The sequence below is a fragment of the Columba livia genome, chromosome 1 (assembly GCF_036013475.1).
Source record: "Columba livia isolate bColLiv1 breed racing homer chromosome 1, bColLiv1.pat.W.v2, whole genome shotgun sequence".
Taxonomy (NCBI): domain Eukaryota; kingdom Metazoa; phylum Chordata; class Aves; order Columbiformes; family Columbidae; genus Columba; species Columba livia.
Window position 1 is genome coordinate 154,107,683 of NC_088602.1, and position 26,684 is coordinate 154,134,366.

Sequence of the window (26,684 nt, forward strand, 5' to 3'; positions counted from 1 at the left end):
GTATTATATTCCCTTAGATAAGTGGAAGACAAGGAAATGCTGATATGACAAAATTGGAAACTTTAGAAGTTATTCAGATCAAATTGAAAATTTTCAGAGAATGGAAATGAAAACTTTGTAAAGTTGGAACCAACGTATGTAATAGTTATGATAGAGTTTGAGCAAGCTATGAAGGAATTTAAAGAGCAAATAGTAGGAAGTTAAAACTGCAAGTACACATTTGCTCAGTACACCAAAAGCAGAAAACCGGAGATAACTGGTATACCACCCCAAACCATAAATAGAAGGAACAATTAAAGACAATAAGGACATTGCCAAGAAACTAAATGATTTATTTGCATCAGTCTTCACCAGAGAGGGTGCTGGAGTGATATCTAAATGAGAAACTCACACTTTCCAAATATCAAAGATAAGGAGAGGTCATAGGCTGAAGACTCAAGAGAGAAGTTGGTGGAACAAATCAATAAATCAAAGGCATTAAGTCACTGGGTTGGTTTGATATTTCTTGAAGACTTCAGGAGAAAACTGAGAATTAAGTAACAAAGTTGCTAGCAAATACCTACTACAGCAGAGGACTGGAAGACAGTGTTATAACTGAGTTGGGCATTTTTGTTCTTGTTTTTTTCATGGTGTTGGAGCAGCCCTGGCAGTCACAGACAGGTATGTAATCTTCATCTGCTATCATGTAAATTGGCTGAAATGTGTTAAAAAAAACCTAAGCCCCCCACCTCCCAAATTATGAAGCACATAAGACAAACATGACATGAGAGACACAAGTCAGTACAGTGTCTACAAGGGAAAAAAAGGGGCTCTTTGAACCTACTACTATCTTTGAGCTGGTGACACCAGCCAGCACACCTAAGCCTACCCAGGAGGTCCCACGACTTGCTGTGCAGACAGGCAAGTCGCAAATGATCACCCCCCTGTTCCCCCACCACATCTCATGGCCACCGAGGAGAGAATAATGCCCATGTTGACAATGGCACACCCGAACAACGTTCAGGTCCATGCTACAGGTTATGCTACTGCAGGGCAATGTAGTCCATCCCTGGGCAACACTGTTAAGCCAAGGAGAAATATACACCTGGAGATGAAAGTTTTTAACACATATGAGACATAACGGTGGCCACAATGAAGCTCCGACTGGAGATTTTATGGAGGTACAACCAGTGTTAGCCTCTCTTAGGATCAGCTTTGACACCTTTCTGCACACTAGTTAATCACCAGGACTCTGTGCTGCAGAGTTCATTTCATTCTAAATACGCACACTGTCCTGGGCCCTTAATGGTGAGGAATACGGGACTTGGGGAATCAAGATTTTTTTTTAATATATCTTAGCTAGGACTGAGAACCCATTTCACTTCTTCCCAGATCTTTCCAACTTTTTATGTAAATCTTTACATAAAGCCATTAAGAACAGAAGAACAGCACTTTGGAAAATTATGCAGTGATATATTCTTATGCAGCCAACGCTCCCAGGGGACAAAGTAAAAATTACACAGAGCCTCCCGCCCCTTTTTATTTCTTGTCAAAGATGTTGCCTTTTTTGGCTTTTCTTAAATATACACAGCATGATGAACTGATATTTGTAGTTTAAATGTCTGGTTTAACCACGTGGTTTCCACCGTAGCAGAAAGCTCTCACAAAATGTCAGACTAGAAATAAAACCAAGCTCTAGAGGGATGAGGTGGGGAGAAAAGTAGAAGATCCAACGGCTGAAAAACAAAATGGAAAAAAGGTGAGCAGAATGCAATGTGCACCCATTTCCCAACTCAGGCAGTGGTACAAGGGGTTGAATGGGGATTTGGGGTAGGGAGACAGATGCATTTCTCACTGAGTTGTTTCCGCTTTCTCTAGTAACATTGCAACAGAAATTACAGATAGCCCTGCAAGGGGTAGTGCATTTAAATCTCATCTCTTCATCCCATGTAAACACAACATTAATACTGAAGAATAAAGAAAACGGTAAAAAGTCCAGTGTCTTGTCTTCTGCATTTTGCTTGTTACGTTTCCCGTCCGCCTTCCAGCACACTCCAGTGTGTGCTGAAGCTGTGAACTTGACCAGCCCACATTCAAGCAAACACTCACACTCAGATTCCCAACACATTCTTTTTTTCCCCCTTGAATAGGGAGTTTATTCCTAACAGTTCTGCTCCTTTTAATTAGAAACTCCTTTAACGAAGTAGTTCTGAGACCTTGCAGCAGGCGAGCACTAAGGCTACTAGTTGCCATGTCTACAATCCCTGTTCAGCAAAGAAGTCCGCTTAAAGCCCAAGGGCCAGTGCCTTCATGGATGGGCACGCTCTGAAAAAGCCTACAAATCAGCATCCCCCCGTACAACGTGCCTTATAGGCAAAATCCAATTCTTGCCTAAGAAAGATAGAGAGTTACAGCCAGGCCCTTTATTTTAAGAGACACACACGAACAAGTTGCTCTGGTGAAAACAGACCTTATATCGACAAGTTTTGTTCACTTTCTGGCAGAGCTGCTGATCTTTGTTACTGGACCGCCAGAACCGAAGATGGGAAAGAAACACAAGGGAGACATTTCCTTGGCAAGGAAAGGAGCAGCATTTAGGACTGGGGAAAAGGCAGGGTGGGGTATAGGGGAAATTCCTGATAGAACAATTATTTTGAGAATAAAAGACCAACCGGTATCATGTACACACCTAAACCAGTAACACACCTTCTCTCGAGTGCAGTATTGTATAAGTGTCCCCTTCATTTTCAAGCCTAATTCAGACCTTTGGCTCATCCTGCATTAACAAGGTCATCCATGTTAATAGGGCCCCTGTGGAACGTCACAGGTGAAAGTTCCCTTTTAGAGTAGTGCAGATTTGAAATTCACAGGACAGCGACCCGAAGATCTTCCTTTACAGATAAAAAGCACGTCAAATTATTAAATAGCAACACGAAATCCTATATCCTGAAGGTCTGTCTTTGCTCTGCAGTTGGGTGAGCAGAGCGCATTCCCAGCCCCTGCCCGGTCTCCATCTCCGACAGCACGGCGGGCACGTGGCCGGCTCCTCTCCCTGATGTCTCACGAATGCTAAAGCTGAAAGGCCTGGGGTAGTCAGGGAAGGGAGGAACGGGCATGGTCTGAAGACACGTCACTTCAAATTCCTACTGTTCGAACTGCTGGGTACGATATAAAAACAGAAAGTATTTCTCAGTTCGAAATTTGAAGACGAGACCCCCAATATTGAGCAGCTCCTCCCTCCGCTGTCCTTGTGTCCCGCGCGCGGACTCTGCTGTGCTAGCTGTTGTTCTCTGCCGTGAGATACTTGAGGGCTGCGAAGCCGTAGTGGCGCGACATATCCTGCTGGAATTCCTCCTTCAGGGTCTTGAGACAGATGCGGTATTGCTTGTTGGAGCGAAACTTGGTGATATCGAAGCTGGGGGCGTGCGGCATGTGGATCATGTAGGCGTTGGGCAGCACTGTGAACTCGTACTCCTGGGGGAGAAAGAGAACGGCTGTGAGGGTGTTCCCGAGCCCTCTGGCAAGGCATCTCGCCCGCAACTCTGCAGTCAAACATGCCCCATTGGGTCATGGTGCAGTGTGGGGCTCAAAACCAACAAACCCATACAGATATGCCAAAGAGGCCTTCTTTTAATAAAGTTGCTTTTTCTTGGTTTTATGAAAGATTTGCTTTCCATTTTAGAATGTTTTAGAGTCATAGAATCATTTTGGTTGGAAGCGACCCTCAAGATCATCAACCATTAACCAAACACTGTCACCACTACACCATGTCCCTAAGAACCTCATCTACGTGTCTTTTTCACACCTCCAGGAATGGTGATTCAACCACTTCCCTGTGCAGCCTGTTCCAGTGCCTGACAACCCTTTACTCCATATAAGCCAACTGATGGGGCAACAGTACAAAAGGCATACCTGAAGCCATGTTTGCAGCACAGCTGTGACTGCACACAGCATGAGTCTCATGTATCCATGCAAATGCATCTTTTTGCTCCTCCAATTTACCTTGCTTGGGTTGCTGGAATAAGCTATCTTTACAAAGGCATCCATTGTACCACATGCCCTGCTTTGCCTGTATACTAAGATACAGTGACAAAACTGTCCAAAACTATTTATAAACCTGAAATGAGGGGAGAATATGGTATCCTTTATGGGCGATGTGTGAAAATGGACCTAATTCCATATGTTTTCAGAAGGTTTTATGCAAATTAAGTTCTCCTTCAGAAAGTATGAGATACTGTGCTAATTCCTCCTCTCCTCTAAAACTATCTCACTAGTTCTCTTTATTTATATCTGACAAGGTTCTTTGACAATTTTTGTTGTTAAAAATGATGCTTCATTTAAGTCTCCTTGATTCCTGTGAGATTTGTCCCATTTTTATAATTAAATATGTGATCATTAGAGCAAAGACATTAGACAAAGATTGATGCTTAGACAAGCTGGAAGGTCACTAGTGTAGGATGTGCAAGAACCAGATAACTGCTTCTGCAAGGAACTGGGCAGAAAAGGGATGTGGACCTCAGTATTCTGCAGCCAAGCAAACTACTAGGACACTAACTCTTTTTTTCACATGAAACTTCAAATAATATTACTTGTATGGGATGCAAATGACAAAGAAACTTCAAAAACTCCACAGGCAAATTTCCTATTGTCTTCACACAGTTTCAGCTTACAGTTGTTGCTGTATTGACTCATTAACCATCCCTGCAGAAGACAGTGGGCAGGGAAGGAATAGCCACAGAGCATGCTGGCTTTAAAAGAAATGCTGCACAACTTCCCGTGGTTTGGAAAGTTCAGTCACTTTTAGATTTAGGAGTCTGTGCAGAGACACAGAGTATCCGCAGCACAGAGGCAGAGTATTTCAACACCCTTTTGTTAGGGAGATTTATGGGAGAGAACACACTTGGGCTAATAAACGTGAGTGTTTCACCTATAGATCTTTCCTCACCTAACAAGATATGATCAGCCTGGAAAACACTGAAAACTTCTGGGTTATGGTGCTAGCAGAAACCAAGTGTTTGGGCAACACAGCCCAAAATGAAGCCCAAACAAAATGGAAAGAAGTGCGCAGAATGCAATGTGGATCCATTTCCCAACTCAAGCAGTGGTATCAGTGAGCCCCAGGTACAGCTGAGGCTGAGTGTGGTCCCGGAGACACCTACGAAACAGGAGGATGTGTTGGCCAGCTGGGTGCAGATGTAGCTGTATGGCTGCTCCTTTCTCATTATGGGAATACATGTTCCCTGCTGTACAGTGCTGAAGTGGTAAATCTTAGTGCCGAATTACAGTGCTGTCATATAAGGGAATGTGCCCCTCTGATCTTCTGTTTGGGGTGACAAATGTACAGCAAAAGCAAAATAATCTGAACTGCTGGAAGAGACTTAGAACTAATAAGCAACGAAATGCAAAAACAAAGGCTGGCACGATGGATTGAGAAGAGCCGATAAACTACAAACTACAAAATGTGTCTTGGTGGACCTTAAAACTAAAGGCTGAAGCTGCAGAGGAAGATACATCCCCCTCATACAATCTTTTCTTTGTTCTCTGCATCTTGAGTCTGTAATCCTGCAGGTCAGGGACCATCTATGCTCTGCAGTGTAAACTGTTCAGCACAGTGTTGCTCCCATACCTCCGAAAGCTCTTCAGGCAAATAAAGCCTTCCAAAACCTTACCAAACTGCTGCTAATAAGCCCCTTTGAAAGATGCTGGGCTGTGGTCTCGGAAGAAAGCATTGCTCACAGTCTAGTTCCACAGAGACTGGGAGAGCAGGGAAAGGTTTTCTAATGGCCCACATCTGCTATAAGTAAAGGTCTGCTGAGAAAGCAATGCACTTGCAGGAACCTCTGTCCCTACCTTGCAGGTTATAAATTCTTCAGACGGAGACTGTCATTATCTATGTATTTGTACATGATCCAGCTCAGTGGACACTGAATGCCCCCAGAATAATAATGATTATTATCTCCACGCTGTGTGCTGCTCTGAAGGATGGTAGTGGCACAGGCCCTTGGTAAGGAGCCTGCAACAGTTCTCTCGATGGATGCTGCAGTTGTGAGGAGCAGTGAAATAATTCAATTGAGAAGCTGCTGATAATGAAGCCAGCCAAGCAGCTGGCAGCAACCTGATCTGTGGACACCACAAAGCAGAGTAATGCCACAGGGGGAGGTAGCTGTGTGATCCCACATGCCCTCCAGGCTGATTTTCTGGGAGAAATGGCCAATGCTCATCTTGCTACAAATGAAAATGAAACTTCGGCTCAATGCGAGAATGTTTTTAAGGCTGGAAGAGTAAGAAAAACATTTTCACAGAGTTAGTTCGAACCCATTGTCCAACCAAAATATCTGCGCTATGATAAAACTTGAAAAATGTTCCCATTTCCCATTTGTGAGTCTGTATGCTCAGCAAATGTTTCTAATAGAAGAATTAAATCATGAGTGCTAGATGAGACCTGCCAGTGGGAACATAAGCCTTGTTACTCAGATTAACAAATAATAAATTATTACACTGGCACTCTCCACAACTTATTGATTGGTGCTTGGAAAGTTCATTGGAAAATTAAAGTGCTATACCAAAGTATTATTATTAACAATAATATAAGGGATAATTTTTTTTTTCTAGTCTGTAGTAATCTTTTTCTCAACTTAAATAGGTATAAATTTGTTGGGAATGCCATTCCGCAGAGGGCAAGTGTTGGCCAGCCAAGGAGACCATGTGGTTTTGTAAGCAGAAGCAGAAAATAACCCTCCCAGGTATGTGCCTGCACACAAATACACTGTAGCCCACACCCCAGAGACACAATCTCCCAGTAACTTGCTGCATGCCTTGTGCTACTCTGCTTCACATAAACTGGTCGGTCGTGGGCAGAGAAGGATCAGCTATATCCAGATCCATAGCAAAAGCTAGCACAGGAGGACACAGATGACTGAACAGTAAGGATTTTGGTCAGCTTGAAATGCTACTAGTTCAAAAACTGGAGATGAAACCAAACTATAACTAACCCCAGACCTCAAAATAAAAAGAAATGCCATGACCTAGACCATGCTGATTAGCACAGTTAGCTTCACAGCCAAGAACAGCAGAGATGCAAGCCCTGCCATTTCAGTGAGCAGCAGCACCAAGGCAACACGGAGCCACATCCGCTGCCAGTCTCTAAGATCTAGGTTGGTGGTAGGAGCCTCGGTAGCTCTGAGAGTTCTACTGTCAATCTGGGTCTCTCAAGCTCTGTCTGAATCCTAATTGTTACATAGTCTGCCCAGCATCTCCATCCCAAGTCACAGATCCAAGAGGCAGGCAGCCCAAGGACCAAGTGCCTGGATTCTCTGGAGTCTGCCCCACAGCCAGACTTTGGAAATGTAAAGTCCTTGTCTCTTCAGAGCTGCACTGTAAATCCAGGCCATATATTTAAGATGCCTGCCTTGGATTCAGCTTAAGATTGCTTTCTGAATTCTAAATTAGCATTTGGGCTTCAGCAACCTCTATTTAACTGAAAAACTTGCAGTGAGGTCTAGAGGTCTTAGTCGGTGACTGGCAACAAGTGCTGCAGTGCTTGGGCACACTGGGCAAGAGGTGGGCAGTGCGGTGATTGTGCCACTATGAGACAACAGTGCTCTCAGCACTGACAAATTCACTCAGACTCAGTTCTTCTTTTAATGCTTGAGAAGGAATAAACTAAGTGTTCCCAACTCAAGAAGCACTCATGAATGAGCCCAGTAAGGCTGGATGAGCTCTGAAGCCTTTCTAACAGAACACAGATTTCATTTAACAACCCTGCTGCTCAGCCCTGGGGTGAGACATGAAGGCGTTATCTCCTCACCTGTGCATCCAGCTCCATGATGTGAGCTACTTTGTTCCAGCCAAACCCAACAAACCGCCTGTCGTACTCCGGGCAGTCCTTCCTCACGACAACGTATGGCTCAAAGTCTGCTTCCCACTCGACGCGGTAGGGAGTGGTGGCTGTTCGCCACTTGGCAAAGTTGGTTGGCGCGTGCCCTTTCGTCCAGACGTGATACCTTAAACAGACATAAATGGCACAGACGTGGAGAGGCAATCAGATAGAACGCATCTTGGCGAGGGAACAAAATGTTACTTGTTAGGCGAAACGCTCAAAAATAAGGACATTAGCTTGCAGTTCACATCATCATTTTCAGGACGTAACAGAGGCAATTTCTAGGACTGTTTCCAGCACACTTCGCAGAGCCTCTCTGCGCTCAATGCTTAAAGACATCTAGCTGGTGTAGGATAGTGTGAAAACACTACCTAACGTTAATGTGAGAAACAATTACAAAGTACACAGCTCATCTGCACTACAAAGTGCTGTATCTCGTTCCTGGCAACCAAGTGCTCTAAAATCAGTGTGAAATTCTGTAGCTCAGATAAGGTCCCTAAAATTAGCTATTTTTACCTCACAGTGATATTCACGACCTCTTTTTTTTATAATTCGTATGAGAGACACCTGCAGCTCTGGAAAGATGTTCTGTTTTATTAATTACTGTTATTACTATGGCAGGAGCCAAAGAGCGCAATTAAATTAATAAGTAAAATATTACATAAAGGCTTTCTGCTGTACTTTCTACATTGTGGGGAGTACCCATGTGATCCTGAGTAAGGTAATCAATTTGATTTACAGGAAAAGATCCTTTTATACTTCAGTAATCTTGCTAAGGTCACAGCAGGTCTCTTCCAAGCACAGCTTGAATCCACCCCATTAGTGCCAGGGTCAACGACTCTCTCGCCCACTTATTCTTCTTACACCTTTCCAAAAATCAATGAGACAGGCTCTTTCTGCAGATTCATAGATTAAATAACGAAACAAAGGCATAGCAGGCCATCTGTATTACAGCGCTCTCAGAAGTGTAACAGAAGGGGCAAAACAAACATCCTGCCAGTTTGTAATGTAAGGTACATTGAATTCACAGGGATGACTCATGTGCTCACCTAAAGGGATTTGAGCATTATATATTTGCAGAATTAGGACCTGAGGTAATGTTTCAATCCCAGAAATTCTTGTAATATTGCAAGCCACTGCTGAAAACAGGGACATAAAATCACAACTTAGGGCTTTCCATTTTGACTGTATGGTTTGTAACCGGAAAAACAGAGAAGTGTTCAGCTTCACTGACTCTCCTTGTTCAGAGGTGGTGCAGGAGGACAGAATTATTAGGATAGCACTGAGGTCCCAAGTAACAGACAGCCCTTTGAAAGCTGCATTTCTAAACTGTAATCAGCTTGCACTACTTTCAGATATCTGGCTTGGGGACCTGCAAAAACAAAGCCCTTCCACATTAAAAAAACTGTCAGTGAATTAATTCTCTAGAGGGTATTAGAAACCAGTGATAGATTCACGAAGATGCTTACAATCTTCAATGCCCTTTGGAATCATCTCCAAAAAGTCTATCTCTTTCTTGATCTCTTTTGGAAATTAGTTGGCAACCTACCCAGTCACTAACAGGCAGCTATCTATGCTGGAAAAAAAGCACAGTCACAATGTGGGGTTTAAAACGATATGGGATTGTGGAGGATGCTGTATCTCCTAACATCCTACCTCCGGCATTTTGAAATTAATTATGATAATAATAATAATAATAATGACTACTAAACACTTATGAAGTGATTTGTATCTTCAAAGCCCCATATAAACTTTGGTTAATTGAGGGATCCCTGCAGAGAAGCAGTCAAATGCGGCTGCTCTTCTAGTAACACTTTCCCATTCATTTAAACAGAGGGAAAACACGACACTAACCATAAAAACATCAATTTATTTCCATCTTTTTTGGGGAAAGCAGTGTAAGCAGTTACCAGCTCAGGTACAACTCCTCTGACTCAGGAGAACTGACCAACAGGAAAAAAGAAAATGTGAAGAAAACACAATGAAGGGAAAATTGGAAGCGAGATTGGAGAGACAAAACAAAACAGAAAGGAAGGAACAGACCTGATTGTACTGAACAAAATAATATCACACCTGTCTCTTCAAAGTGACTGATGTGAGTGGAGGGCAAGAGGAAGAGAAAAGGATGGATAAGGTCAGGACAGAGAAAAAAATGAGTACAGGATGCTGAAATAAGGTGCGCACACACTGATTATAAAGAAATAACTACTGGAAAGAAGAATTGTGAGTTCAGGGTTACATATATATCTGTACCTACATATATATGCACACACACATATCCTGCTGGAGCTATGTCTTGGCTAATCACTGATCATCACATGAAATGTACTGCAAAATAAGATAAGCAGACTTCATTATGGATGTCCATAATGAGGAAGCTACCATAAAGAGTAAGTCATTGCAACAGACTTTACTGTTGGTGATAACAGTTGTGTGAAGTGGTTCACTGCCTAGATTGGTCTTCCATCTTACAGGACAAATGAATAAATCTAATTTTCCTGCTCAGGCACTTCTCACCAAAGATTTAAATAGACATTGATTTTTAAGGCCACACTCAATCCCACTGACTCCCAGGAGAACTTTGTGAAACTGTGAACAACTTATTTTTCACTATGCTGGCAATTTTGACAAATCCAAACCAAATAATTTGATCGCTGTAAAATGATGACGAGTTTCTTTCCCACGGTTCATGGAAAACAACTGCACAAATTCCCCTGGTTTGGGTCAAATACTTCATCTTACTTTCATTATTGATTGCTTTTATTTAACATAAAGTTCCAAAACTATAGTAAACTTTGCTAAAGTTAGCAAAATTAAATCATTATTCTTCTCAGAGTGTTCTTCCTCTCTGCTTTCTCAGAGCTTCCTGTTTCAGTGAGAAAGATGATTTGGTGAAAAAAACTTTCCTAATTCTGTTCTCAGATGCTTAAAACATTTTACTAGATTGTGGTTGCAATCGATTAGTTAATCAGTGATGCTGGTTATGTTTTCTCAATACTATGCATCCTCTACTCTGTTTCCCCAAAAATAAGACAGGGTGTTATATCATTTTTTCCTCCAAAACTTATTACTTTTTTACATTTATAGTTTCCTGGACACTATTTAAATTGACTTTTTTAATGAACTGTAACTAGGGCTCATTTTTGGAGTAGGTCTTATATTTCAAGCATCCTGAAAAATCATGCTAGGGCTTATTTTCGAGGTAGGTCTTTTTTGGGAAACAGAGTACTAGCTGTGGCACTCCTTGAGCCTGAAAGCTGCACTGGCAGAACATTTGTGATTCATCAGCTATTGCTCAAGCACCGAGCAGACACATCCTTGTGTGGCGATGTTACAGCCGGCACCTGCAAACAAAACCACTGAGCTGGCACAAAGCAACCCACTGCCGTGGTGGGTTTCCCCACAGCACGCTTTGCCGGCTCATCAATGCTCACATCTTCCCTTTTCTTCTGGTGGTGACTGAGGGATGTAATTGAGACCCCTTTTTTAATTCTCAGCTGCCCAAAGGTAGAAAAGGTCACCATTTGGGAAAGAGGTGACAAAAGCAATTTCAGTGAGGGAAAGATTGTAATCTACCATGTGGTGTGAGGGACCCAGGGGGAAGAATGCTGCAGGCGCTCGCAGCCATCACTGTCACAGCCGTCCTCCCCAGCTCACTCCCACCCGCTCAGCCTCATGCTGCAGCCTTATTAAAGCACCTTGAAGATGGAAATTTTCAGCCCAGGTCACAGGTGCTGTGTGGCTGTTGACAGATTTAAGCAATGAAATTAGCCAAAGCAAACTGGGGAAGCATTTGTAAAACGTGTCCTACATTAATATGTACACCAGCTATGGACCGCATGTCATTCACTTATTTAACCTTGCTCTGGCAAAACTCCCACTGATGTTAAAGAGATTTTTGCCTGACCGAGACTTGAGAAAGCGTCTGCAAATCTGGCTGTATATGTAACATGCCAACGTGCTCTATAGCTTGAAGATGGAATCTGTAGTGGAAGACCACTGCTGTGGAAGCTCAAAATTTAACTGCAGTGGAATATAACACCTGAAAATCCTGAGGGTGCTATTTTCCAGTGGAAGGATTTTTTTTTTCATTCAAGTATGGAAGAAACAATTATTTTCTATCAACAAATCTCTTCTTAATTTGTATAGCTTTGACTGTGAAAGAATGACGGGAGAGTGAAAGCCACTTGCTCTATCAATATCCTCAAATAACTTTCCAGAGAGTGGCACGGCTCCTCAGTGACCTCAAGTTTCTATTTCAAGGCAGTCACTGGTAGAGGTAGCATCAGCCTGTTTTCCAGGCTCATACGGGCTGTCTGCTCTGACAAGTGCATGTGGGTTCTTGAGGGAAGGGTGGCTACTGCAACGAGAGGTGTGTAATACAGGGAATGGAAGAAGTGTGAGGAAAGCTCTAAAGTAAAGGACGGATGGGAGAGAAGACACAGACCTCTATCGGCCCTGGATAATATCTTGCCTTTTCTTCGTTTTTTTCATGGTTTTTACCTCTAGATCTCAAAATACCATAAAGAGGAGAGGTGAACATTGTTACCCGCATTTCAGAGATGGAGAGCAGAGATACAAGAAAGTGAACTGATTCACGTACCAACTCCCAGCAGGGCAGTAGCGGAGCCAGGAAGAGAATGCAGGTCTCCTAAGCCCCCTCTCTGTGCAATATCATAAGGCCATATTGTACTCTTTCCATCACTGTGATGCTGCACAAATGTCTGCTAATCAGACCTTACCACACACACCCAAGAGGCAGTCAACCCCTAGTAGCTGCATTTTTAAAACTGAAGAAGAGTCTGGCAGATAACAGAAGTAACTTGTTCACAGCCACAAAAGGAGTCTGCTTCAGAGAAGAGCTCCAAATTTAAGTGTTCTTCACTTCTCAGCTTCTAGTCTGAGCCCAGTTTTACCTCTGCATTGAGAAACTCTAGCTATTTAAGAATCTGTTTCACACTTTAAAAGAGAACACAACAAGCCTGTGGTTGTTTTTTCAGTAACTTAGTAAGGAAGCAAACCAATGAGCAGAGAGAAATTATTTTTGGTCACGTAAGGGACACAGCTATCCGGATAGTATTTGGCAGCCAAAAAGCAAATTACACACATATGAGTGTAATGGTTGCGCTTGATTTTGTAGCGCAATAAAAAATGATGAAAATAAACCAAATTCAATTTAATAACTGAAGTCCTTTAGCAGAGGACTATAATGCTAGATAAAATGCTGAATTTACAGATGGAATATATCCACATACGTTTCTGTTCACTGCCTCTCTATGAAAAGAGAAAAATAATTCCAATAGCTTTCTTAATGAAGGTAGCTAGCTGAGAGTGAGAGAGAAAAAATCAAACATTCACAAGAACATTAAAAAAAAAACCCAGTCTTCAGAGATAATGACCACAGGTTCAACAAAAGTACTTTCCATTACCTGAATGTGAAGAGGGTTCCCATGTCCAGCATAGAAAGCAGCTCTGCTTTTGACTTGGGGAAGGAGAGGCGGTAGCGTAGGGTCTCAAAAGCAGGTACAATCAGAGCTTTCTTGGTGTTAGCCAGGTCTAGCTGGGTGACAGACTTCCTGGCAAAAAGAAACAACAAATGCAAGCAGGAAAATTATTAATGGAGCAAATCACTTGGCTTTTCAAAATAAAGAGCGAAGTATGGGCAGTTTGATACTGTAAATGTAACTATGGCGCAGATTTTTTCGTAAGGGTGCTTCATATTTTCCCCTACTTTTGACCTGCTGCTCTAAGAGTGGGGGGAACAACACAGTTCAAAAAGAGCTTGCTGTTTGGTTGATCAGTGCTGCCACGCATGTCCAGGCACACCCAGAGCTCAACCAGCACTCTGAGCATGGCCAACTGATCACCCCTTTAAGAGAAACATAGTTGAGTGTTACTATAATACATATATGGCAAAGAGCTGGCAGTTCTAAAAAACGGGATTTATCCAGGGCTCAGTGAGACTTTACAAGGTGAGGAGCTGGAAAGCCTGGTTGCATTTCAGCCTGGCTATTCCCTGTGCTGTGCCATTTTACTTGCTTTTCACCTCGGCTTTAGAGCTCTGCATGTCGTGCAAGTAAAGTGTTACCTTCACATCACTATGGACCAGATATTCGCGTTGAAGAACACTGTTGCCATGATGGTTGGTGTTTGTTCAAAGCAAGGCACAGATCTACTGCAACGGGACATGGTGCAAGTCAGCAAAACTGTATACTAGCAGTATTTTTTTGAGTATTGTTAATCATGTGCGCGGTAGTGCCCTGAGATCGGAGCTCATTTGTGTTTGACTCTATACGTAGAGCAAAGAGGCTGTTTCCTGCAGAGAAGAGCTGTGCACTGGATGTACTGAAACCATTTCAGTGTGTAAGTGTGTGTGTGTGTGTGTGAGCGCACATTTTGCACAGTAGAGCCCTTCTGCAGATGGGGGCCTTAGGACAATTGCTGTAGGAGAGCAAGAGCTCAGCAACCTCACGCCCCGCCTGCCAGAGGTATTCAGCTTATTCTTTCCTAACAAACTAAAACTCAAAGAAAAATAAGTTACTTTTCCATCCCCAAACTCAATCTTACTATGCTTGTCATTAGAAATAACTCTGTCTCGATTTTCCTTTCATTATCTTCATATTTCATACGAGAAATATGCCTCTCTTTCCCTGTCAAAGTCAGTTCCCCTTAACAGGATTCACTGTCCTGACTTTTATGTTCTTGCAACAAGCAATCAAGGACAATGTTGACAAGCAGCAAACTTTCTACAGTCTTATAAGATGAAGGAATTGGGATCACTGTCATAATAACAGAAGGAGCAAATAAACCACTTTTTCTGGGCCCACAATACCTAGAATTCATTTATATTGCCATCAGAGAAAAAGAAGAAGAGCAGGGCAATTTAATGAAATCTGAATTTTAGAGAATTCACACCACCCTATAGGCCTGTTCTATAAAAAGAAATCTGTTCTCAGCACCTTACTGTAAAGTTTGCGTTGTTTAAAGAACCCCTGTCACATCCCAGTGAACTTTCACAACTGAAGGATTTTAACAGCATCTTATTACAACTTTTTTGTCCTTTTTTCACTATCTTCTCCCTCACCATGGCTAATGGCCAAGATATCTGTATGCAAATAGATGAACCCTTCACAATTAGCCTCCGTGACCTTCCAGAATCATTGAGTAGTGTCAGCATCCAGCCTTCATGACGCTCTTATGTTTCTTCCCCTCCATACCTTCACACCTTCTCTGCAAACAGTGCACACTAACACGGTTTCTCTTCCAACATCTCAGGCTTTCTGGACTCTGTGCAATCTATCAGCTTTCCAGTGGTACAGCTTTGGGGATTTGATTCTAGGAAGGATCAGGTAATATTTGCAGTGACGTTCACACTTTGGGCTCTGCAAGGAAACAGCAGTTTTGATTTATGGCTGTTGCTATGCTCAAAAGTCTAAGGCAAAAATGAAAGTCTTACTGTACTTGGCACTGTCAAAGAATAGGAGACAATCCTGCCCACCAAAGTGGGCGTCTGCAAAATTAATACAGGTGTCAATGGCAAAACTTTTGGAAAGAACAGTTGACAGCACCCTTATGAAGAAAACCACAAGACAGAGAACAAATTGATATAAGAGGCTGAAATCACTTGCACTGTCAAAGGTCAATATGAAAAGTTAGGTAAGTGGAGAGGAGCAGGGATCCAAAACCAAGATGCTTGTAGTGGATGCTGTCAAACACAGCAACTGGTGGAGGTACTTCGAGTGAAATAACATGGCAAGATAATCTCTGTAGAAATATTATATTTTCAAGAAATATGCGAGCATGCTAGGTGCATATTTTTAAGCCCAAAGTGGAAGGGTCCATCAAAACTGACCTGGGAGTTGAGACACAGTCAAGATGCCCAGCAGCACTGACCCCTGAGTGGAACAGCCTGCCTGTGATGTGGACTTGATGACATACAGGACAATGTAAGGGGAAGAAGTAATCAGTACTGACATCCAGGTGTTGAACCAGAGTGACAAAGGACAAGAGAAATCATGTGAATTGTGATAAAGGCAGGGAAGATTTGGCAGAGAACAAAAACACCTTCAGTTTTCTTCTGCTAACTCGGCTGGTAGTCTGCTCCTTGGATAACAAGCTGAAAACCTAACCTCTTCCTGTTGGAAGCAAATCTGCATTTCCTCTTCTGTGGGGCTGACTTTTTCTCCTGTTTGGAGTGGAGGTGCCATTTGATGGTTGACTGGTTCTGTGATACTTGGAATAGGAAAAATTTCACTGTTGGTGCTGCAAGATGCATGGAATATAATGTAAGGAATACATTGGGTTATTCTGCAAACTAGGACTAGGCAAACTGTTTAATTCCTGCACTATTCTTATATGAGCTGTTATTTGGATTCAGTAATATCAATTCAGTATCAATTTTTCTTTATCTGTTCTTCTTCCCAAACCAAGGATATATGATTTCATGAAGAGCTTTCTATTAGCTGGTGTTGTCCAGGAAACAATTTCCCAGGAATCTTTGTGTTCTGATACAGCGAACATTGGGTTAAGTTTCTAATCTATTTTTTGCAAGGCATGGAAGAAATGCATCTTAAATCACAAGAGGCTCCTCACAGGTTGAATGAACTTCATCATGTTGATATCAATCTTTTCTTCTTCATAGTACTTTCCAAAAATTAACAAAGAATCTGCCCACCCTCATGTGGGCAGATAGTAATATTCCCATTTATGGAGAACAGAGAAGCTCAGATGCAGAAAGGTGAGAAATCTAAAGCACTGAATTCAGAAAAAAAAAAACCAAGAGTCCATTAATTCAAATTAGCTTCCACCATCAGGACTTGGTAAGTGATTTGTTTGAGGTCAACTGAGTTTGCGGTAAGACCTGGAGAGCTGTCAGTCCACTGTCAAATTCATTAGAATATTCTTCCTCTCTGCAAAAGCAACGAATGCATAGCCTAGAAGGACATCCAAAAAGTAAAAATCAAGAGGCACAACATCAAGTGTGTCTCTTGCTGAGATGCTGAATAACCACCAGAAACAAGTCACAACTCATGTTGCAGGTGACAGGTATGAAACATGTGGATAGAGCTTGGATGTCAGCTCCCAATTCATGCTAAATGTGTCACTGGAAGCAAAGGGCACATTTTTTACACAAATATGTTGGGGAAGAACTTTAATGCTAGCTGTGACAACTGTAGATAAGCAGCCTGCCTACTTATTTTATGTCAGAAGAACCTTTAGGATGACCCACACACCTCACTTGTAGCAACCAGGAAGAACCTTTACGTGTGTGGCAATGACAAGATGACCTCAGTAACTAAAGAGTGAGGGTGACAACAGACTTCAGCTCAGCACAGACCACAAAAGTGTCTGAATTTCATAAACAGGCAATCTTTAAATAATACTCTTCTTTCCTTTTGTACTTCACAGGAAGAGGAAGGTGGGACAAAACAGAGGTTTGATGGAGCATTGAAATGGTCTTACTTAGCAGCTGTGAAAAAGCTCAATTAGCACCAATCCAAGTGCTAGCAATAAATACGTAGAGGGATGGGTAACCTTCAGCTTCTTCAAAACCAGCCACAACCTGTCACACACACCACCTTCAAAATATGTTGAAATGTTTTTTAAAATTCTTTTCTTTCTGAGAACATATTGTCTACAGAGACACAATATATGACACACGTAAGTCAGCAAACTGGCAAGTGAGAGGGATTTGTCTGGCTCATTCTGTACAAAGCGATTCCTGAAACACCACACCACTCCTATTTGCTTACGGTTGTTCTATATGAGGAAATGAAGCCAAAAATGTTTGTACATCTCTTTAACAAACAATTTCTGCCACTCAGATAGCACTAAACGGCTACTTGAAAAGGTGGTGGGAACAGTCAATGCAGAAAGATACAGGGTATCTGTATTTAAAATAATCTCACTGTACTTCCCTGCTATTTAGCTCAGAAAAATCATTATTGAAAAAGCAACAAAAGCCTTTAGTAGACATGCAAAAAAATCCAATCCCTTTTTAAAGAGCTGCTAGCAATACATTAGCAATTTTGATATTCCCAGGCAAGAGAGAGGCACAGTCAGAGTTAAGGTGGTATGGACCTCAGAAAAGGCATGTGGAGTAACACAAGGTCACGGATGCAACAGCTTTCAGTGCAAATCTGAGTGTTTTGTTTTGGTGGGAGTTTTTTTTTGTTTGTTTGTGTTTTTTTCCTGAAACAGCACCAACTGGAGGCATCACTGTGCCTTTAGTTCTACAATACATTATCACCACGCGAGAACGATTTCTCTGGTTGTAGCATGTCAAGTATATTGTGGCACGCTATTCTGTCTTCTCTCTTCTCCCTCTCAGTGCTGGCTCCCATCAGTGCACTGTGAAGCTGCACAGAAGAATAAGTTGCTTTTTTGGTACTACAGGCCAGTATCAACAGCTGCTACTCCTACTGTGTGCGGCATCGATCTGAAGAAATGTATGAGTATGCAAAACTAACATCGAAGAACAGAAAAGCCAACACCAACAAACATATCTTGAAACAGATAATGTGTGCAAGGGACAGAATTATTTTTGAGCCCTCATAATGTAAGTCAAAAAGAAATATCCCTGACATAAGTTGGAAACAAGCTGATACAGTGGGATAAACCGCCAAGGATAGTACTGAAATCCAGTGTCTTAAAAACCATACTGAATTAGGCCCCCTAAATGGATGCAGAAATTGAAAATGGCAATTAATTCTCTACGTGAGAGAGAGTTTACTGAGTTGCTAAGCTTGAAAAAAAGGAATTTCTCCATAAGATTACAATATTGAAAGGCATATTTCTCCTCACATTGCAAAACCCCGGGCCTGCGGACTGAAAGGGGTCATCTACAGACAGAGCCTCACTGGAACACTTCGATCAACTTTTGCCAAGATGAAAATCAAAACTACTCAGGACCAAACAACTGAAATCCCTCTGTCTGGCCACAGGGTGTCCTCCTTGCTCTATGCTCTGGCCTCAGATGACCAGGCTCTGCAGGGGAAAAAGGTCTTTATTAAACCAGTTAATGGATCAGAGGTCTGTAGTTTGCTCAGCCCAATCTGCTCACATTCATTATGACACGACACACACTGAGGTTTACTCTTCCCAGTTTCCTTATGGTAATTATTTTGCCTTGACGGGTGCTGGCGTTGCTGTCATATTTTTGAGCTGGTTAGACTATCACCCTCTTTTCAAGATATGGAACTGGATTAAGAGTGTGTCACAGGGACAACAAGCTCAGTAATGCTTTGCATGTTTTTTCTGTCACTGACATTAAGAATGAGCGACATTTAGGGGAATCGCCCAGTTCACATCTCTGCTAATACAGGATGTTCTTGCACATTTGATAATACTTAGTCCAGTTCAATTTTCAAATTGATTTTTCTGCTGCTCTGAAGCAATTATTCTCATGGCTAACAGGGCTTACATTTAGACCTTTTTTCTTTCATAACTGTATTGCTTTATTTCCAGTTACAGTCTCTTGCTCTACCCTAAACATTTTTGTGCCTTGCTGTGCACTGTCACACCTTAAACATCTGTAAGCTGCCTTTTTCAGATCTGCTCAAACTGCATTATTTTGGGAATATGTGAGAAGGGTAGGGTGCAGAGGGGCTGAAAATGAGGGCAGCGGTGGGAATCCCCCCACTGCCCATTTACCTGAGGTACTCGTAGAGTCCATACATGGGCAAGAAGTCAATGTCAGACAGAAACATGTACGGTGTGCTGATGTGCTTCATGGCCACGTTCCTCAGTAGATTCACAGGATAGAACTGTCCCTCCTTGTACACGATATGGTAACCGACATTGTGGCGGCTCATAAGTACTTCTGAGCCCTGGGCATAGCGCAGAAACTGCTGGGCTTCTGCATCAGAAAGGTAGAGTGCCAGGCTGATTGGACCTTCCCAGTGTTTGCAGATGGCTTCAAGCATCTGGAGCCTGAAAGAGGAAGCGTGAGAATAAGAAAAGGCTGTCTCCCTGTCTGGGACTCTTTGCCTGGGTTCACCTGATCAAACACAGATATCTATCTCTAGGTGAGACAGATTGAGGTCACTTTGTATGCTGTGGAAAGCAATAAATATTTCTATAGCACAATTCACCTCATCTAAGTTGATGTCTACTGCTGGACAGATGGACTGCACCCTTAGTTATGCCTACTGCTCTCCACTGAACGCAAGGGAGCCTAAGGTGGTCCTGGCTCAGATACACACACCCACAACTCAGATACCTAAAGCTTGGTGAAATCAATACCACCCTTTCTGCCTAAGGATTGATGCTGCAGGAAAACCCACGTGGACGATGGGATTTAATCTGATGGGAGCTTTGATCAGTTGCAAGGATCTGTCCAAGTGCATCTACTTACAGGATAGTGGTCTCATAATCTTAATCAGGGTCTGGTGCTTAATTCACACTTCAGGTCAAGCTTTTCTCACACACTATCACACTGCAGCACTCTTCCACACACTTGTGGAGAAGAAAGGTGTACAGACCCATGAAACATTTTACCTCCTGTTTAGGAAAACCTTCCTCCAATTTCTGCAAGCTACTTAGATCTTAAAAGCTGTTGAAAGTCATGGGAATACAGACTTATGTGAACATTTGCACTGACTAGAAAAAAAAAACTTACTGTCAGGGAAAGGGCAAAAGGATGACACACTGATAGAAATGGGATTTACTATATGTAGGGATTAAGAGGAGAAGGAAGGAGAGACATGGGCAGTGCTGTGGAATGTCAAAAGAGTATTTCAGACAAAACCATCATTTAAAGTACTAATTTGTATATATATTAGCAGTATCTCAAATTTCATTACATCATTTTTAAAACAGGTTGTATCAATATATATTTTTTAAAACTTCCAACAGTTACAATACTATTGATGAAAAGGACAACAAAAGATCTCATATACAAACGTAAATCAAACCCAGCCTGGCCAAAATCATTTAAGCACTTTTGGTAATTTACAGAGAATTGCCTAGAGATTAAGATATGCCATCCAAAAATAAAGCAAGGACTGATTACAAAGTCTCTTGAGTAACAAGGGAAATGAACCTACACAGCCTAGTCAGATATCCTATGAAAAATTAGGAAGAGTAGACTACATAACATGATTATCTTCTCTCCCTTCCAAATCCACATTACTAGATTTTTCCTATTAATATTTATACAGAACACAAGAAAAGTTTTCTGCATCATCATAATCAGAGAAAATAATTTCCCCCTCCTAATATCTCCCTAAGCTTTGCAGCAGAAAGGAATGATATACCAGCAAATACACATTCTGATTTAACATTAATAACTTTTCCTGCATTTCTGAATGATCGTGATGACATCCAAGATGATACAATCATTTTTTCTTACATATGAGATATTACATTTATTAGTCTACACCTAGTACACTATTTTCTTTTTATCTATTATTGAAACAAAGGTTATTATCAGCCTGAAACATACAGCCGAACTAGAAGCACAGATCGATAAAAAAGATCTAAAAAGTATGTGAAGGCTTTAGGCTTTTTATTGTACAAATAATAAATAGAAAAAAATACTTGTTTGTTTGTTTGTTTGTGTTTCCCTTTTCATTTTTCCAACATGGTGAAGACCTATTAATCAGGAGACTCAAATTCATCAGCACTCAGATTTAAGGCAGCATTATAAAAATGGAATGCTTGCCTAGGAAGAAATGCAGCAAAATGCCCTTCAAGGACTCCATGCAGTGGACAAATGGCATACATAACTTATTTAAACAGCATACCTGATAACGCCTGCAAAGCTTTTCATGATAGTTAAATGGTAACTGGCTTTTGCTGGTATAAATTTCCAGCTGGACAGCTTAGTTCCTTTTAGAATGCTCCATTTTGTTGCATAGTTCTTATTGACAGGCTCCACTTGCACGAATTTCATTCGGGGACTGCTGGGTGATGCTCCATTATCTACTCTCTATAGGTTGTTACAATAGCCTCCTTTGACCATAAAACTTAGAATTACGAGTTTCTAAGCACAACATGACCAAGTTATTTTGGTTTTGTTAGCACTCTTGAGGAAAGTGTTCTCTTAAGGACTCTAATAAAAATAAATACACTCCTGTGCTGCATAATAATGAGATCATAATTTAGTTGTTAAGTTTTCTTAAAGGTCTGTTTCAGTCAACAGAATTCTGCTGAAATTCAATAGTTTTGTGAGATTATTTGTTTTCACTTTTCTTAAGAATACTCAACCTATTTATATCTCATTCGGACTTCAAGCAGCGTAATGCCAATCGTGCCTTTCCTCGTCCATGTCCTGATCTGACATTTTTCTAACTCCTGCTCTGATCTCTGAAACCCAGGTATACACCGTGCCTTCAGAAAGGCTGCCCAGTCAAAATACATACATGAAAACCACAGTCACAGAATGATTGAGGTTGGAAGGGACCTCTGGAGATCATCCAGTCCAACCCACCTGCTAAAGCAGGTTCACCAGAGCAGATCTCACAGGAATGTGTCCAGGTGGGTCCTGAATGTCTCCAGAGGAGGAGACTCAACAGCCTCTCTGGGCAGCCTGTTCCAGGGCACCCTCAAGGCAGAAAAGTTTCTCATGTTTAGATGGAACCTCCTGTGCTTCAGTCTGTGTCTGTTGCCCCTCATCCTATCGTTGGGCACCACTGAAAGGAGTCTGGTCCCATCCTCTTGACACCCACCCTTGAGATATTTATAAACATCGATGAGATCCCCTCTCAGGTTCTCTTCTCCAAGCTGAACAGACCCAAGCTGCTCCAGACCTCTAATCATCTTTGCAGCCCAACACTGGACTCTCTCCAGTAATTCCTTGTCCTTTGTAAACTGGGGAGGCCAGAACTGGACATGGTACTCCAGATGTGGACTCACCAGGGCAGAGTAGTGGGGGACAATAACCTCCCTTGATCTGCGATGCAACCAAGCCCTTATCCAAGAAAATGTCACACCAGTATAAAAAGTGACAATTAACCAATAATGAACAACACTGGACAAAGTCTGTCTCAAAGCTTCTATCTGAAGATATTAATGGTAGCTCGTAAACTGCATCCGTCTCTTCCATTCCCCAAATGTCAGCCTGTCAAAATAGTCAGGCCAGTCTCAGCTACAACAGGACTGGAGACACTGGGAGCTGCTTTTTTGCCCTTCCTCTTCTTGGATGATCACTTGAAAGAACGATGCAGAAAGGTAGTGTATAGCACATTGTTTATGTACATGCCATCTTCTATCTGAGATACTATTCTTAAACATCTACAGCTATATTTGAGGACTTTAATGAAAATGGTTAAAAGAAGATACAAAAAAAAGGCAGTAAGTGAAAGATGCGAAAGAAAACAAAGCAGCTAAACAGTTCTTTGGTATGATATTATTTATTGATTTTAGCTGAAAGAAAGTATTTCCAACTCAAATCAATAATTTATAGCAACACAGCAATGAAGCAGGGAAGATTTTTCCTGCACAGTATCAGGAGGGCTGTTCTTCCTGAATAAAAATGTGTGGTTCTGTCTATCAATAAAAACATGTGCCCCAGTGAGGATCCAGAAAGGGAAACAGATGCTCAGACTTTGCATCAGTGCCAGTGAATCAGCACTGAGCCCCAGCTCAGCCTTTTGAATTAAATTCTGGGGGGAAAATATACCATGTGCACACACCAGCTTTCCTAATTTACTGTGGCACTCGCTCAGGGTCTGGTTTAATTTATTTCTTTAGCTTTTTACTCAAAGGTTTGTGAACACTTAAGAAATGTTTCCTCAATTAAAAATCAATAGAACAGACACTGATGTGCATAGCAAATCATAACACAATGTGCAGGACGCAATGCTGAGGCACTGGTGAAACAGAACAGCCGTCATTCGTTTGCATTTATTTTTAAAACAGTCTGTAAATGTCTTGTTGATCTGAATTCCTCTGACTCTCCTGGAATACTGCTGACCTTCCTTCTACTGGTGTAGCAGTGGTGGTATTCATGGGTCATGTTGTATTCTGTATGTGCTCTGCTAAATGAAATACCCATTTCTGGCTAATATTCAAGGAGTTCTGATCTGTTTTGTAACCCATTCTGACAGCAGTAACTACAAAGAGAAAGAGGAGGAAAAAGGAGATGAACAATTTAAAATTTCACAAGGCTGACTGATCCAGACTGCACTTCCAGAGCTTCTGAAAAATAACAACTAACTGCAATGGTGGGAATCAGAAAGGTGCAGGTGGAACTTGCCATAAAATGGATCCTTTTTCTCAAATGAAATACCAGTGAAATTCCACTTTACATCAGAACTGACAGTTGAAAAAGAGTTAAACTAGAAACGTTATTCTGAAAATCAACATTTATATAAAAATGCAATGACTCCTCTCAAAAGGAGATTTTTCATTTCATGCTAGCACATTAAAAAAAAAAAGTTTATTTTCTACTTTCCAATTTGAAACTAAAATGTTTAGTTTTTATTTTTGCTGTAAGAAAAGTCACTGATTGAAATTTTCTGCAAGGAAAATGCCAATGAAAGCAAAACTAACACTATATAATGAGGAAATACTGTGTGTAAAAAATTGGTCAGCTACAACTGCTTGTCTAAGCCTATTACAAACTTAGCAATCCTGCCAAGTAAAAACCCCTGCAGTTCCAGTATTCAGCCTCTTGTGAACATTCGTGTGTGCACTTCAGAGCTGAAGTCTGGATACATGTGTGATATCTACATGTGCTACTTTTAAGTTAAGGAAGTTTTTACAGGCTGACATCCAAGTTTCTATAAGAAAGTAAGTTTTTTCTTTCCCTAAAGCATGAAACGGCTAGATTTCTCCCCAAGAAAATACTAATTGTCGCACGCTTCCAGAAGAAGAAGAAGAGATTTTCCCTACCTGTCCATTGACAGCTGAGCCACCAGAGTTACATCGGTATTGTCTGAAGCAGGCTCGTATTCGTAATGTAGAAAATACAAATGAGTGCGATGGACGGTGAAACGTTCTCGACGAAATTCATAGCATAAGTCATCCTCATCCAGCTCAGACAGCTGTTTCTGGAGCTGTAAGGCAAAAGTCGACATATAGGTAAGTTCTTCATAATTATTTTAGCAATTCAGAGAGAACAAGGAGCTTGGGAACTTGGAACATAGAGAGTAGCGGGATTTTCTCAAGCTTCACTCTTGCAAGTCACTTGGCAAGAGATTAGAAGAAAGCACTTGTAAGTAAATGATAACATGGACAGACCATTGCATTATGACCTATATATCATATATATTATCTGTATGACACACTTTCAACATCCAGACTAGCAATGAAACAGTGAACAATCACAAGTTTAATAAACCCCAAATTTCGGAGTTAATGCTCCAACATGATGCATAATGTCTTTCCTCATTAGAAGCAGAGTTTCAAAAACTACCCATAGACATAGAACTCCAGTAGACAAGACTGAGCAGAAGATTAAGGTTGGAGGTACCGGACTGAGCAATTCCCATTCTGCTGCCTCTGTTGGAGAACAGCAACTGCTGCGTAACAGCAGCATGGAGAGACAGCTGGAAAAGCAACATCTTTAACTGACCAGTATTCCATCTCTCGAGATTTATGTACCTGCGCTGGTTCAATATTGCAAGGAAAATAATCTTTCAACTGCAGAGGTGCCAGAATTAAGACCACACTTCTTAAGGGATTAATGCTTTGGGTATCTAGTTTGAGAAATCCAAAGAATGGCAGATTAGGAGAGAACTGGTAGTTTTTGGCTCCCTTGGAAATCAAGCCCCTTCAAAGTCAAAATGAGCATCTCAAAGCAATCCAATACTGAGTTGCTTAGAGATGTAGCTTCAAAAGAATAGAAGTTTAGCTCTGGGGAAAGGAGGAAGAGAAAAACTGACCAAATGTCCATGCAGCTGACCAATCCCATCCCTGAACTACATTATTTTAAAGCCAAATATCTGTCTAAATTATTGAAAATGCATTCACTTAGAAGGGAAAGGCAGTCCTACCTGCTGTAAAATGTACAACAAAATGTAGTGAAGATTAAAATTACATATAGTCTTAACTGGTCAACTTCCATTTGTATTGCTCTAAAATGTAGCTTTATTAATAAAGGTATCATTTTTTTATTTTATTTCTTAAAAGCATCATACAAGAAGAATTACATATTTATCTGAAAGTAAGAAAAATACAGGAATTTTACAAGTTTTTATAAAGATCACAGTGCACTTCAAAACTGGTTAATGCATCAGATTATTGAATTACAGACATTCATTTAGATTTTAAAATCTCTCTTTTTGTCCTGTTCAGAATGATTGAAGGTAATAGTTTCACCATCCTCAAGAAAAAAATATTAAAACGGAGGTATTTTTTTGTTCTAATACTGTGTTAAGAAGAAGAGCTGTTGTTCTTGGAACTATAAGCATAATGGTTGCCATCAACAATAATGCTTACAGTTGAATGTTTTCCTGTGAAGTCTGAAGAAATAATTCCTGATACTTTCCTGTACATCAGTCTATAATCTTCTTTTGAATAATGGAAATAACCTCCTTTGATTTCAATGAGTTTTGGATCAGGCTCTCATTCTTCTGTGTTATTGTTCTGCAGAGATCTTAAAATGGCCCTCAAGAGAGACTGCTATTAGAAAGACTACAGTCTGAATCTTGACAAGTCTTTACTCAAGTAAAACTTCTATTGAAATCAAGATCTCCTTTGGTGGAATGGAAATCAGGAATTCTTTTACGTATTCTTAGAGTTTCACTCATTCTGCTTTACAAATCATCATTCAGCTGAGCCTGTACTTTGTTTTCCAAACCATATTCAAACAATATTCTAATTAAACCCAATATTTACAACAAAGGCCAGAAAGAACATTGTATCTTTCTGTTTCTTCCTT

The 26,684-nt window shown here is 41.2% G+C and overlaps 1 protein-coding gene across 4 annotated transcripts in view; it reads right to left on the bottom strand.

Moving 5' to 3' along the window:
- Nucleotides 1-307: 307 nt before the first annotated feature.
- LARGE1 (LARGE xylosyl- and glucuronyltransferase 1) overlaps nucleotides 308-26,684 on the bottom strand; it is a 285,324-nt gene continuing 258,947 nt past the window's right edge. For 2 of the 4 annotated variants that reach the window (XM_065039545.1, XM_065039535.1), the window contains 5 exons: nucleotides 24,695-24,858; nucleotides 19,511-19,789; nucleotides 13,288-13,434; nucleotides 7,787-7,982; nucleotides 308-3,453 (listed from right to left, as the gene is read on the bottom strand). In XM_065039545.1, the coding sequence (XP_064895617.1) occupies nucleotides 3,256-3,453; nucleotides 7,787-7,982; nucleotides 13,288-13,434; nucleotides 19,511-19,789; nucleotides 24,695-24,858 (984 nt within the window). In that variant the 3' untranslated portion in view covers nucleotides 308-3,255. The remainder of the gene's footprint in view (nucleotides 3,454-7,786; nucleotides 7,983-13,287; nucleotides 13,435-19,510; nucleotides 19,790-24,694; nucleotides 24,859-26,684) is intronic. The other 2 variants (XR_010467740.1, XR_010467739.1) reach the window with 2 other exon arrangements.